Source organism: Marmota monax, unplaced genomic scaffold (assembly GCF_021218885.2).
Source record: "Marmota monax isolate L192 unplaced genomic scaffold, Marmota_monax_Labrador192_F-V1.1 WCK01_AAM20220418_F8-fsc00678, whole genome shotgun sequence".
Taxonomy (NCBI): domain Eukaryota; kingdom Metazoa; phylum Chordata; class Mammalia; order Rodentia; family Sciuridae; genus Marmota; species Marmota monax.
Window position 1 is genome coordinate 1 of NW_026693623.1, and position 14777 is coordinate 14777.

The 14777-nt window shown below is 37.1% G+C and overlaps 2 protein-coding genes across 2 annotated transcripts; both read left to right on the forward strand.

Moving 5' to 3' along the window:
• Positions 1-741: 741 nt before the first annotated feature.
• LOC124103200 (short coiled-coil protein B-like) lies at positions 742-3823 on the forward strand (the record flags this gene model as incomplete). The annotated part of the gene is made up of 2 exons (XM_046459703.1): positions 742-759; positions 3662-3823. Coding segments are annotated over 2 exons (180 nt in total), but the record flags the coding sequence as incomplete, so codon positions are not given.
• A 7849-nt stretch (positions 3824-11672) lies between these two features.
• On the forward strand, positions 11673-14435 carry LOC124103201 (protein phosphatase 1B-like). The gene has a single exon (XM_046459704.2). It carries the CDS (start codon positions 11865-11867, stop codon positions 13026-13028), a length of 1164 nt encoding a protein of 387 aa, XP_046315660.1. The 5' UTR covers positions 11673-11864; the 3' UTR covers positions 13029-14435.
• Positions 14436-14777: the final 342 nt, after the last annotated feature.

The following is a 14777-nucleotide window of genomic DNA, read 5'->3' on the forward strand; positions in this document are numbered from 1 at the left end:
TTTTTTAAAAAGAACAAAAGATGCAAATCCTTGTTTTTTTGTTCTTCTCTTCCACATGCAGAGAGACAGAAACCAACAAATAGATAAGGATCTAGTCTGTTAAAGGTGTTGAGTATTTTGGACAAATATAAAGGAGTAAGGTGGGTGGGCATACTGCCCTGTGTGCAAGACTGGTGAACCTCATGGAGAAAGTGAGGTCTGAGCAAATGCTGGAAGGAGTGGAGTGAGCAGCAGTGTGGGCATCAGGCGAAGATTATGCATGGCAGAGTCCCATGGGAGCTTGAGGCATGGATAGGGGTAGAGAGCAGGGAGCATGGAGGATGATAACCTACTACTAACACTTGATCTGACGTGGGCCAGAGATCCTGAGGCAGCTTCCCTTGGCATAGCCCTGAGTGCTGCTTCTTGCTCTAGGTCTCCACTTGCCTGAGAGTATTTTATTTCCTGTCATGTCCCAGGTTAAAGATGACACTAAGAGACAACACCCATGTCTGGTGGAGTTAGTTCCCCAAGCTGCCTGAACAGGCACACAATTATAACTTCAAAAAGTTGAGTGCCTCAACTTTTTCATTTTCCAATCTTTCTCACCTAAAAAAAGCCAGAAAGAAATGTTTTACTTGAACTCAGTTATGAAGTTAGCTGAATTCCAGCTAGAACTTTCCATTAATGTGTAGGTGTATTGGATGAGTTTTTGTTGGGAATTTGACTCTAACCCTGTTGTGTTGTGTCTTTTTGCTCTAGGTCAGCATTTTCCAAAAGGTATCCTACAGGTATTGATGGATGTTACAGAACATGGGAATTTTGTGATCCAATGCAGTGCTACTCAGACCAGGAACCAGACCAGTCAAAAGCGATGACTGGTCTGGGACAAAATGAGTTAAGATATTAAGACTAATGGATTAAACATTTTATATCTATTTAAGGGAGAAATTTAATGCCTGTTAAGCTAATAACTTGAAATTGTGGGTATGTATCCTTTATGTATTCATTTTGAAATGTTAGTTACTCTAGAAGTTTTATTGTATTTATTAGAGATGCAGACCGTGATGGAACTGGAAATTTAAAACTAGTCCCTTGTCATGGGTGGTTTGAGAAGTACTGATCTGACCTGTATAAAGGGTGCTGAGTTAAAAGGGTTAAACAAGTGTCATTTTACTTCACACTTTTCACATCTGGGTACTGTCAGTAGCTAGAAATGGTGGATTCAGCCTTTCCTGTGTCTAGGCATACTGAGTCAGAGCACCCTATTTCAGAGAGTCCTCTGAGACTGCCTGTCTGAACAGTAGTCTTTTCTTTTGGGAAAACTCTGATGGGCTGTGTTTTTTGTTTGTTTGTTTGTTTGTTTTTAATCATCTCACAAAGGTGACTTTGCTCTTCACTGGCTCTCTACCCGTTGATCTCTTGAATTTGCCATCTCCCTTTACCAAGCTAAAACTGGTGCTGGGTAGAATAAATGAACACATTTTCAAATTTATGTAAAAAGTTCAGAAAATGATTTTGAAAACTCTGTAACTTTTCTCTTGGCCCCTTTCATCCTTGATGACTTGTAGAACTGGTTTTGTTCAAATAGGTCACTTACCTAGTACATTGTTGTCTGTTCTTTTGGTTTCTGTTTTGCTAAGGATAAGGAGTTATTTTCATTGGAGCCATTTTACCCAGGACACAGAACATAAAACTTAAACAGTGTTTCAGATTCTAGAATTTGGGAATAAACTAGGCATAGACTGTGTCTCTGTTCTAGTAGTTTGTTTGTATTTGTTTTGTTTTGTTTTGGGTTCTGGGGGTTTTATCCAGCACTCTTGCATTGAGCTACTCCCTCAACCCTTTTAATTTTTTGAGACAAATTGTCTTTAAAGTTGGTAGGATCAGTGAAGCTGAGTTACTTCAGGAAGATCACCTTGGTGGAGCAAGTCTTTGACCCTAAGCTGCCCAGTGCCAGAGACTGTTCTCTCATTTACTCTGCTGAGGCCCTTGCCATCTCAGTACATGAATAATAGAAAAACAGAAAACATCTTGTTCAGTGTGATAATAGTGTATCTATTTCCTGTCATTGATGTGGGGGCTCAGTGACAGTATTATGTTGAAGCCTTCGGCACCACCTATGTACAGCAGAGCAAGCACCATCCAGGTTTCTGCTTGCTAGATTTATAGTGTATCTCAGAGGGATTAACAACTTTTTTCATTGAATCCTGAGAATTGACAAACCCTCATTTTAGATGAAGGGGGAATTTAATGTAAATATAATATGGTACTCTTTCAGTGGCTTTCTCCCATGTAAATCATTAGCAGATGACTTACTTTACACCCAAACAGTCATTTGCATATTGTAGAAGAAGATGAAGTTCTAACATCTACTTGGGAATAGCACAGGTCACTAGAGTGTGCAACCAGGTGTCCCCGAGTGGACAACCTGGCTCAAATTCTAGTATCTGGTGTCATGTTCGATTAATACAATATTGTTCCAATTCCAGGCCTTAATTTCTGAATAAATAAGTCATGGTTCAGAAATTCGTATTATAATGGTGTTTAACCCACACACAACATACTTTTGTAGAATACTTTCTTGGGAAGTTAACACATAGATAGATGTCAGTGATTTTCTCCTGGCTATATATTTTTCCTTGAATGCCATTTGTAGGATTGGTACATATGTAGGCATAGGAGAGGGAGGAATGAGGGAAATAGGACAGTGGAGAAGAGCAATGCAGACGGTGAGAGACAGTAGGTAAGGGAAAGTCATCATTGCTGTCTAAAGGAGCAGGTGGTCCTCCCTCTGCTCTCTCTTCTGTATCTTTTTTATTTTATTATTTTTTTGGTCTCTTCCTGGCAGCAATCTTCCCAGTCCTGAATATTGTGAGTCTTTATGTTTAAACTGGGGCCTTTGTTCTTCTTGAGCTAAACTCTCTGTGGGTGTTCTAGTCATGCCATGAGGAGAGTTTCTCAAAGTGCCCCAGTGTTGATTCTTAACACACACCTGCTGTGAGAAGAGGAGGTGTCCATCCCAGCCTGCAGGTGACATGTTCCTCAGTGTATGATGAAGCAGTGTCACTGAAGTCTCTTCATCAACTGAGCTCCTGAGTCAGTTATCTGGCTGCACAGCCAGGAACCCTGAGTCATTCTGGACACCTCCTTTGTCTTAACCTTGAGTCCAGCCCATCATTAATCGCTCTAAGCATAGCTGCAATCGTTTCCCCTCTCCCAACTACCCCCATGTAAGCTGTCACTGACTGTCATCCAGACTACCCAGAGTCTCCTAACTGGTCCTCCCACCCTCTCTCTACATTCTGCATGTGGAATCTCACATTTACATATGCACATATGTGCCCCCACACACAGGTTGCTTAAAGCCCTTCATTGGATTCTCATTACTCTTGAACCCCATATTGTCACAGGAGCTGCAGGGCCTTACCCTCCCTTGTTCCTTGTCTTCCAGACCCCTTGACGTCCTCCAGTAAGTTCACATCTTGCTGCCTTGTCTGTTCTCTTTACCTTCACTGGAAAGTTCTCTGCCTAATGTTCAAACAGCCTTTTCCCTGCGTACACTGTCTTTACTTATGTCATTTTTTTGGTAGGGATTTTCCCACCGCAACTTGTCCCCTCTTAGAGCATCTTACAGAATTTTTATAGCTTTAATTTCAATACATAATCTTTCTTGTCAAAGTTATTTAATATTTGCCTTGAAGATCTTGAAGATTTCTCTGCAAGAGAAGTTACAGTTAAAGAAGAAAATCTGAAGCTAAAACCAGAAAATCAAGTTCTTGAACAATATATAGAAAACCTCATGTATGCTTCTAGTGTTTCTCAAACAAGTGACACAAAAAGAAAAAAAAATAAGAGATTGGTTTCCCTTCTGTTTTATGGAATTTCTGTTGCTCATTTTTTCCCTTTAAAGTTTGGAGAAATTCCTAAAATTATAGTACTTTTGCTTGTGGCTTTATTGAATATTTATGAAGATAATTGCAGATCTAGGCAAAATTAACTGCATAGCAAGAGACTTCCATGAGTTTGTGTATTATGTTAGTCTATTAAAATGTGCAAATGTATCATAGAAACTTTATAATTAGAACTTCATATATTTATGAGACTTGAAAATGAATGTTTTATCAAATTTGCTTTCATATATAGGTTTAGCACTATCTTTTATTATATAGGCTTAGTAAAATATATAAGAAAATAACCACCATGTTGTGAAAAAGTGAACAAAGTCATGTACTGAGTGCACAGCTTTATGTACTCTGTCTCTCACTTGTGCCTAAAATTTCCCCTCCTCTAAGAAAAAAAAAAAAAGATTTCACATTTGGAAAAGTAATTTAAATAGTTAATCACTTTTGAGAGTAACCTGACTCTAGTTGTTGAAACTCAACCAAAATAAAATACTCTCTTAGCTAGGGCTTGTCCTGTGTGATATTTAATAATGAGAGAGGATTGCTGGCTTGTCTTTAGGCAATTGGAAGATGGAATAAAACTATAAAAATGGACTCATACTGGGAAGATTTGTTTAAAACTTTATTTTGCATGAAATAACCCACTTATTACCTGGAAGGATAGGAGTTCTGATCATGTGTGTGTTCAAGATAGAAAATCTTGAGAAAAAATAGAAATGGGGCAGGACTTGCAAGTACTAGTAAGTAACTCCAAATGCTTTCACTCCAGATTTTTGTTTCCTCTGACAGAACAGACTTTTGGTGAATGAAAGATAAATATGAACGTACATTAAGTTTGAATAACTTTATGTAAGCCACATATTAGGGAGATCAATTAGATCAAGTCTTGCAAAATTCCTTAAGAGACTTTATTAATAACAAAATCATGAACACATGTTAGAATATACATGTACAATAATGGTAATTTTAATCTTAGTACTTTAGGACTTTATTTTCCCAGAAATTTTTGTAATTCAACCATGTAGTTTGCAGAGGTTAAGTCATTTAGCAATTTTTTTAGATTTATTTTTTAGATTCCATTTGGCAAGGGAATCCATATTGGAAATAATATTAAGATAAGAGGAAAAGAGATTACTAACATAGCTTAAGTTTATTAGATTTGGGCTACTTTTAATCATGGAATAATCTTGTGTATTAGTGTAAGATTTGATATGTCACTTTAGCTGTATGAATTTATATTTAAACCACAAACATTTTGCATCTTTTTTGTCACCTAATTTACAAATATTTAACATTGTGCTACAGTTCTGCTTTGCTGTTTAATAAAATGCTCTTACATAGGAAAGAAAAGCATTTTGACATTTCCACCTTATGGAATACTTCAGGGAGGTTAAAAAACAAACCAGCTTTATGTGAAAGGATAGTAATCTTAAGGTTGTATTTTCAAGTCAAAAGAGGAAGTTATAGAGAAATAACTTGTATACCCTTGTTTGTGGGAAAGGCAAACCATCAATGGCATACATGTGCACATGCATACACACACACACAGACAGACACAAACACACACACACACACACACACACACATTTTTATTTAGTATGTGTCAACTCCAGGCAGATGGTGATAAACCAATCCTAATTCCCTTTTAAGTTTGGGAGCCAGCTCATCAAAAATTATAAAAAGTACATTTCTATTTTCTGTAAATACTAGATTTTGTATTTGGCCTGGCCATATTTTGAGGTTTTAAACTTGCTTGGAATGCCTGTACTTGCATTGAACTCACCCATGCCTGGATTTTCCTGAGAAGTTAACAACTCTCTCTGAAAATTTAGTGGTGCCTTTTAAATTCTGATGTTGGGATCTGAATTAATTTTCTATCTTGAAATGTTGAGCCATTTAGATCATTAACTTACTATCTGCTTTTGTGTTATGCTTGTCAAAATCCTGTTAGCTGTTAGTTCTCAACACACCCCTTGTTGCACCTTTTTGTGCTATAAAATCTCTTTCCATAAATCTGGGGTACTGATCTCTAGCCCATGTTGGGAGAGACAGCCACTGATCAGTTCTCTTTGTGTACACAAATAGAAGATTTCTTTAATTTGATTTTAAAATGGAGTTTTTAGTCTTTTCTTTGCATCAGGTTTCAACAATGTACAAGAACCAGCAGCAGTCAGTGCCTCTGTAGAAGGAAAAGGCACTAAACAGAAAGACCTGGGGGGAGATTTATGTTTGCAGTTATTCCTTTTTGTGCCATTTCAATATATAGGGTCCTGCACTTTATTCAAAAGTAAAAAAATTGAAAATAAAAAAAAATTGTTTAGCTTTAAAACAACTGACTTATGCTGTGTTTTGAGGTTGGAGTACTATCTCCTTCACAGCCATTAGGTTGGGTTTTCTGGACCCATGGAAGACAACTGTAGCTCATGTTTGCTTTTATTTTGCAGGACTTTGTTGGCACTAGGATGTCATGTGAGTATATTGGATGAATATACTGAAGAAAGGTGAAAAAAAATGAAGCCTCCAAAGAAGTAAGTTGAGTGACAGGCTGTATCCACCCTTCAGGGTGCTGTTAGTGCAGCCTATGCAGATTGAGGGAGACCTGGGTGCCTTGCTTGTACTTGGCCATCCACTGCAGATTCAAAAATTCATATGAGCTGAATTACATATGCTTCTTCATGTCTGTGGTGGACAGTAGACTCTCAGGTTTCTGAGAGGAGAAACTAAGCTCAGGGTGTGTTTGACAGTGTTTTATAAAAAGAGTCATTTCTATTGTTTGTGTGTGAGAGCACTTATATCTGAATTTATGACTTTATGTGACTTTCCATTTCTTATCAATTGTTTATAATTTTATTTGCTTTATTCAGAAAACATGTTTGAGGAATAATAAGAAAGCAAGTTTTGTTATCCCTATTTGAAGATGAGAAAGCCAAGCAGACACATGCTGAGTGGCTCTGCCTGCAGTGCTGTGACCTATACCTGTGGCAATGCTTAGCCTTGTAAACTCTGCATCCTCACTGCTAAAGGTCATTGAAGTAACCTGCTTCATAGGGAAGTGTTAGGTACTAAATGATCAGGTATATGATGAATGGTAGCTACTTTGTGATATTATTATTTCCTCATTTATTCTTACTTAAATATTTAAGCCACTATTTGCAGGCCACACATTATTTTCCCCACACTTTTTATTGGTACATTATAATTGTATATAACAATGGGATTTGTTGTAACATATTTGCACATGCACACAATATAACAATATCATTTGGCCAATAGCACTCCCCAGCACTTTCCTCATACCTCCACACTTCCCTAACCTTGGTCTCTTTCCTTTATAGATATCACTTTGATTTTCATGAGGTCTACTCCCATCTTTCTTTTCTTTTTTTCCTCTCTAGCTTCTGCATATCAGAGAAAACACATGACCTTTGACCTTCTGAGTTTGACGCAAATTTGTGGAATTTTTAAGAACAAAATAATTGGAAACTACCTAACTTGCAAGAGAATTCATTATCCTCTCATTAGAGCCATTTATATTTTTCAGGTTTTTGGAATGTATATGAAAAAGGCATTATTAGTGCTAAAAAGATTTAAAAAATAAAAATCCCAACAAAACAAATAAGTATTCCTGCTTTTCTTTCACCTGGGCAAGAAAATGGAATTATTAATTTCATGTAATTTTGCAAGCATAACAGTTAATTTTTATACTGTTCTCTGTGTGTATAATGTGTGTTATGTGTATGTTTGTGTTTCACTAAAATCTTGGGGTCAATTTACCTTGATCCATTAGTGTATTTTTACCCATGTAACCTAGTTGGTAAAAGTTGGCTTTCACTTTCAAAATAAATAGTCAAAATAATTATCTTTTGTCATAAAAATCTGACTTTCTTTTCTGTTTAATCAAATGCATTAATTTATGTCCATGTAACAATTATTTGAGTTCTGACTTCTAAATTTAAGAGAGTGTTTGCCATATGTCTTCTAGAGAAGCCCAGTCCTCTCCCTGTGGAATTAAATAAGAACTCCTCTCATCTGCAGTCTGTGCTATTTCCTAATTCACCATGAAACACCATTTAATTTTTACTCCTTTTGCCACAGTTAGGGAATAGATAGTAACTGGCATCAACATGGATGCAGGTCAGCATATCTGAAATGTTGGAGAGTTTCAGAACCATTTTAAAGAACTTTGGCATCATCACACCAAGTTGTGTATTCACACACCTTCTCAGCCAGTGGCTCCACCCTTGGAGAGGTGCACTTGAGAAAGGGTGTGCCAAAAGACTTGCACGTATTGCCTTAGTGATATCATTTGCAATAGAAAAAAATAAATAAAGGCAGTATTGGGGTGGGTGGAATATTCTTCAGTAGGAAAATGAATGATTTTCCATATATTCTTAATATAATGAATGAATTATAGTTATGAATGTCAATGTAGGCAAACATAAAATATAGTGTTGAGGATAGAAAAAACATCTCACCAGGTGACATAAAGTCAAGACACCATACAAAGGCAGTCACAATCTACATATGTACACATGTGGAATTTGTTATACACTGAAGGTTCTCTCGCAGGTAAGTAGAAAAATGATGGACTAATCAGTCCATGGAGATCAGATCATTGATTTCAAAATGGGAAAAGTACTAGATTTCTCCCTTGCATCATATACAGACATTTGCAGGAAGAGATCCAATTGCATAAGACAGAAGTTTTTGAAGTCAACAGCGTAGGCTATCTTCATGACCTTGGAAAGGGGAAGACTTTTCTGAAAGCAATGAAGCACTCATTCACACTTCATTTAAAACATTAATTCAATAAAATATTCTTGGAGAGGACTTTTCATCATATCCTGTGTAATGTGTGTCATTCCCTTTGCCTTGCTTTATCTTTCCAATCATACTTGTGATATAGTATCATTATTTGCCTATTTTCCATCCTGGCTTCCTTCTGTGTAAAACCCTATGCTTGTGATTAATTGTTCCATAGATACTATTGAATAAACAGAAAAATCTAATAAATTTGACTATATTGAAAAACTTATGTACATCAAAAGAGATGATAAACTAAGTGAAAAGACTTACAGAACAACACCAAGACTCCTAAACCTAATTAGATGTTCTGATAGAATAATTAGCAGAGGGTACAGATAATTTACATCTAATAAACATGAAAGATACTCAGCATAACTAATATCAAGACAATATATGTTAAAATCACAATGAAAACCTGTTATGGCCCCACCAGTTTGGCAAAAACTAAGTAAATTCGTGGGACTATTAATTAGTACAACTACTGTGAGGACCAATGTAGCCTGATCTCATAAGGCTGGAGAGGACCTTGTTATTTCTTAACCAGACATGAGCCTTATAGAGGCTTTTGCATACAAAACAAACCTGAAAAGACAATTCATTGGAGCATAAATTGTAGTGGCAGGAAATTGGAAAGAACTTAAAGGTCTTCTGACTTGAGAATCTAAAACTAATTTTCAGACGTGTATATTGGAATACTGTAGAGTAGTTAAAACAAATTCACTATATCTAACTGAAGCTGCAGAAGCAATCTTGAATACATTGCCTTGAGAAAAACACAATGCTAGTGGTGGGCACAGTATAATGTTGTTTAAATTTTAGAAACATGACATGTAGCTTAGATCTGTTTCTCAGAACCCAGTATCCCTAAGAAAATTGCATCTACCGTTGAACCCTGACAAAAAGAAAAGACGACCAACTCCAATTTTAAATCAAATTAAAGCAAGCTTGCATTGTATACACACACAAAAAAAGAGCTGATCAGCGGCTGTCTCTCCCAACCCAGGCTAGAGATCAGCATCCCAGCTGTCCAGAAACAAGGATTTATAGCACAAAAAGTTGCAAAGGGGGTTGTCTTGAGAACTCATAGATAACAGGATTTTGACAACCATAATACAAAGGCAGGTAGTAAGTTAAAGATCTACATGGCTTACTATTTAATGGTAGGAAAAATATTTAGATCCAAACATTAGAATTTATGAGGTGCTGCTGATGTTTCAGAGAGGGTTGCTATTTGGTCAGTGGGAGCCACGATATATGAGGTGCCACTAAGGTTTTAGAGAGGGTTGTTATCTGCTCAGGGAAAACAAGGCATGGGTGAATTCAAGGCACAGGCAGGAATTCCACACAAGTTTAGAAATCACAGTAAGTTTTAGTAAAACAGAAATTAACTTTTCATGACTTCATGATGAGATGGCTCCCAATCTTAAGATGGAATTAGACTGAATTCATCACTAGGATTATTCAATTTCAAATTCAGGGCATTGTAGACATGTATGGAAATGTCATGAGGTACTCCATAAACCATTTTTTTATGTGTCAGTTAAAAAATAAATTTAACTGTGAACACGAGCTACCAGCACATTATTCTGCTTCGTAGCCTTGACAATGAAAACCATCCTCAAACCAGTTGTTTTTGGGCTGGGATTGGCACTCAGTGGTAGAGCACATGCCTTGTACACGTGAGGCATTTGGTTCAATCCTCAGCACCACATAAAAATAAACAAAGGTATTTTGTTCATCTACAACTTTAAAAAAAATGATTGGTTTCCCTGTTCTCAGAGGTGAAGTTTCCTACTACTATATCTTTATACCAGTTCCACATGAAATATCCCTCAGTTGGAATTTTCTCACAAACCCAAAGGTGTCATCAGGCAGCCAATTTAGCCAGTCATTCTCGAAAATACTGTGTGATTTTTCCCTATAGGTTAAATTTGTATAAGACCTGATTTGTGTAGTGAATATCTATGTTTTCAGTGCCAGTTAATCTGTTTATTATTATATGGTAGCTACAGTGATGCCAACACAAAGCCACTAGATGAGGGACTGGGAGTGTAGCATAGTGGTAGAGCACTGTCTACCATGTATAGTGACTGCAACTGCTTCTATCTGAGGAGACTGGATGGAAAATTCTGGGTGTTTTCCTATACCTCACAGCTTAATATGGCCATTGTGCTTATTTTTAGTTCTGTTTTATTCTCTGATTAAAAATATTGATAAATCTTTCCTCAAGCAGGATTTCGGTACATGTTTCTTAGTAATATTTTATTGAATTTGTTCAAGTAATTTGTACGATTTTGTCTTTTTATTTACTGAGATACATTAAAATATCCCATTGCTATTGTGGATCAGACCAACTTTATAATTTTGCCAAGTTATTCATTAAATTTTATGCATGTGCTACCTTGTTAAAAAATTAGTGGCCTCAAGAATGCTGAATATGTTCTTATTTATTATCACAGTTTTTATATTCAACATTTTTTTATTAGTTGCTCAAGACAATACAATGATCTTGACATATCATACATTTGATTCCAATAGGGTATAAATTTTTATTTTAAGAGATCTGACAAAATAATTAATGCAAGTGATTGTGTACCTCAAAATCAATGGAATATGTTCATAGATCCAAAATTGAAAACTGTTTACAATGCATTTGTTAGATTTCACTTTTATATATAAAAGTTTGATATCTGTATTTAATTTTTGTCTTCTTATTTTTGCAGATATATTAAGAATTTGTAGGAGCCCAGCGGCTGCTGCTCAATGGCGGAAAAGCCACCGGTGTTCTGACCGCCTGGTCCCCCTTCCAGTTGTGGGGGAGTTTCCTGCCGGCGCGGCTGGAGTCTCTGTTTCTCAGGGTTCGGTGGCTGGAAGATGCTCCAGAGAGACGAGGCTGCGGCGGAGGAGGTGGCGGCGGCGGAGGAGGTGGCGGCGGCCGAATCGGCAGCGGCTGTAGGGTGGAGAGAAGGTGGTGGCGGCGGCGTGAGGGGCCGGGCGGTGTAAACAGCCCCTGAGGCAGCGGAGGCGGTGGCAGAGACCCGAGGGCAAAGCGGCGGCTGAGGCAGGGTCGCGCCTCCGGTGGAAGCCTGGGCTGAGTGCAGCGGGGGCTCTGCGGCGGGCGCCAGAGAGACGCCCTAGACCTCGCCTCCCTCGCCCCAGATTTCATTACTAAACATGGGTGCGTTTTTGGATAAACCCAAAACTGAAAAACATAATGCTCATGGTGCTGGGAATGGTTTACGTTATGGCTTGAGCAGCATGCAAGGATGGAGAGTGGAAATGGAAGATGCACACACAGCTGTCGTAGGTATTCCTCATGGCTTAGAAGACTGGTCATTTTTTGCAGTCTATGATGGTCATGCTGGATCCCGAGTGGCAAATTACTGTTCAACACATTTATTAGAACACCTCACTACTAATGAAGACTTCAGGGCAGCTGGCAAATCAGGATCAGCTGTTGCGCCTTCAGTGGAAAATGTCAAAAATGGTATCAGAACTGGCTTTTTGAAAATAGATGAATATATGCGTAACTTTTCAGACCTCAGAAACGGGATGGACAGGAGCGGTTCAACTGCAGTGGGAGTTATGATCTCACCTACACATGTCTACTTTATCAACTGTGGTGATTCGCGTGCTGTTCTGTATAGGAATGGACAAGTCTGCTTTTCTACCCAGGATCACAAACCTTGTAATCCAAGGGAAAAGGAGCGAATCCAAAATGCAGGAGGCAGCGTGATGATACAGCATGTCAACGGTTCATTAGCAGTGTCTCGTGCTCTGGGGGACTATGATTACAAGTGTGTTGATGGCAAAGGCCCTACAGAACAACTTGTTTCTCCAGAGCCCGAGGTTTATGAAATTTTAAGAGCAGAAGAGGATGAATTTATCATCTTGGCTTGTGATGGGATCTGGGATGTTATGAGTAATGAGGAGCTCTGTGAATTTGTTAAATCTAGGCTTGAGGTGTCTGATGACCTGGAAAATGTGTGCAATTGGGTAGTGGACACTTGTTTACATAAGGGAAGTCGAGATAACATGAGTATTGTATTAGTTTGCTTTTCAAATGCCCCCAAGGTCTCAGAGGAAGCAGTGAAAAAAGATTCAGAGTTGGATAAGCACTTGGAATCACGTGTTGAAGAAATTATGGAAAAGTCTGGTGAGGAAGGGATGCCTGATCTTGCCCATGTCATGCGCATTTTGTCCGCCGAAAATATCCCAAATTTACCTCCTGGAGGAGGTCTTGCTGGCAAGCGCAATATTATTGAAGCTGTTTATAGTAGACTGAATCCACATAGAGAAAGTGATGGGGGTGCTGGAGATCTAGAAGACTCATGGTAGCCTTATAAACCTTCTAAAATGCTTTTGATTCTGAAAATTGGGGGAAAAAACATTTTAATCACAATTTTCTTCAATACAAGGGGAAAATATTCTTGTGGATTCCCAACGTTTTGTGATATGAGCAGAAAATCATAAGCATTTCCCATCATTTGTTCTTATTTGTGTTTTCTGATATTTGCCACTCGTAGCATTGCCTGTACTACAGTATTTTTTGCCAACCTCGGGCATACTGGTCACATCTGTATTGAACTTTTGGCCCTAGAAACCAATGGAATTATTTTACCACAGCAAACAAATGTGCCTGAGGTGCATGAGAATATAGTTAGCTGTACTTAGAAGATACATTATGTTTTATTTTAAACAAAACACACAACATACAAGCATGTAAGAGTAAAGAATTGTATGAGATGTTCCTTTTTTAGTTAACCAAGTTGGAAAGCCTTTTTGGAGTTCTATGGCTTGGAATTTTATTTGAGTAATTTACTATAGGATATGTATTTATTATTAATTGTTATTTAATTTTTTCCAATTTTACCTGTATTACCAAACTGGATTCTCCAATAATGTCCAAATTCTAATGTTGCCTTGCTTCAAGATAAAGTATATTTGGCAATAATATTATAAACCCTTACAAATTTTATGCATGTATCCTACTACATACTTCAGCTCTTTACTAGAAAATCTTTTGAAACCAAATGGATTAATTTATGGCTATTTATAATTTGCTTTGACATCTCACTGCTGCAAATTCTTTTAAATGATGAGATTTGCCTTTATAATGTAAATTGTGATTTTTGTTTTACATGTGGGTTTCTATAGTTTTAATTTTTCAGCTTTTAAGGTTCAAGTTTTGTGTAATTTGGTATAATTTTTAACTGTTTATGTTATTTTAAAAGCTCAGAATATCACATTGAAATTACTATAAATACATTTAAAATTATCTATTTTAGATCTAAGGAAATATTACAGAGATATTTTCATGGGTTCAGTAACCTTTCATTTTATAACATTGGGCACGGTACAGAGTGGCTATCACAAGGTACTTGAAGATTAGTTTAATTCTATTTTTACAATAACCTTGAATTCTTTGAGTTTTGCATGTATTAAATCTAATTAATGCTGAACATGAAGAGTAAAGTATTTATCTAAAAGAAGTTACTGGGGTAGGAGAAGTAATGAATGTATCCATGTGTACATGGTTTACATGTTGTGGATGCTTTGTAAACATTTTTCTATATGTTTAAATTGTGTTTCAGCAGGTTGTAATTGCCCTTGCGTGTAGTTAAAATGAGTCATCATCTGGTCCTGTGTGAAATGGAATTCATGGTATTTTCTGTAACATTTTCCTGAAGCTGTTTTTGGAGAGCCACACACATTTGAATACAGACAGCTTTCCTGATCACTTGATTTATTGTGCACCTGATTTTTGGTCTAAAAGGAATTACTGCCACAATATATTTTATTTATTCTTTAGATATTAGCCTTGTAAGTTAAAGTGCTTTGCATGATGGTGTTAAAAGCTCTTTGTCCCTTTACTGGGTTTGGGGGGTTGTTAAAAGATAGGGAATGAAGAATGCAAAATGGTTTATTGTTCAGTCTACTCTGATCCAACCCTGTACTGATAGTACCTTTCCAGTATGATATTGTGACGTTTCATACAATGCAGTGAACATAATCAACTTGTTACCTAAATAAAGAATTGATTTAAAAAAAAAAGAATTTGTTAGGTTTGGAAAAAATAATATTTTT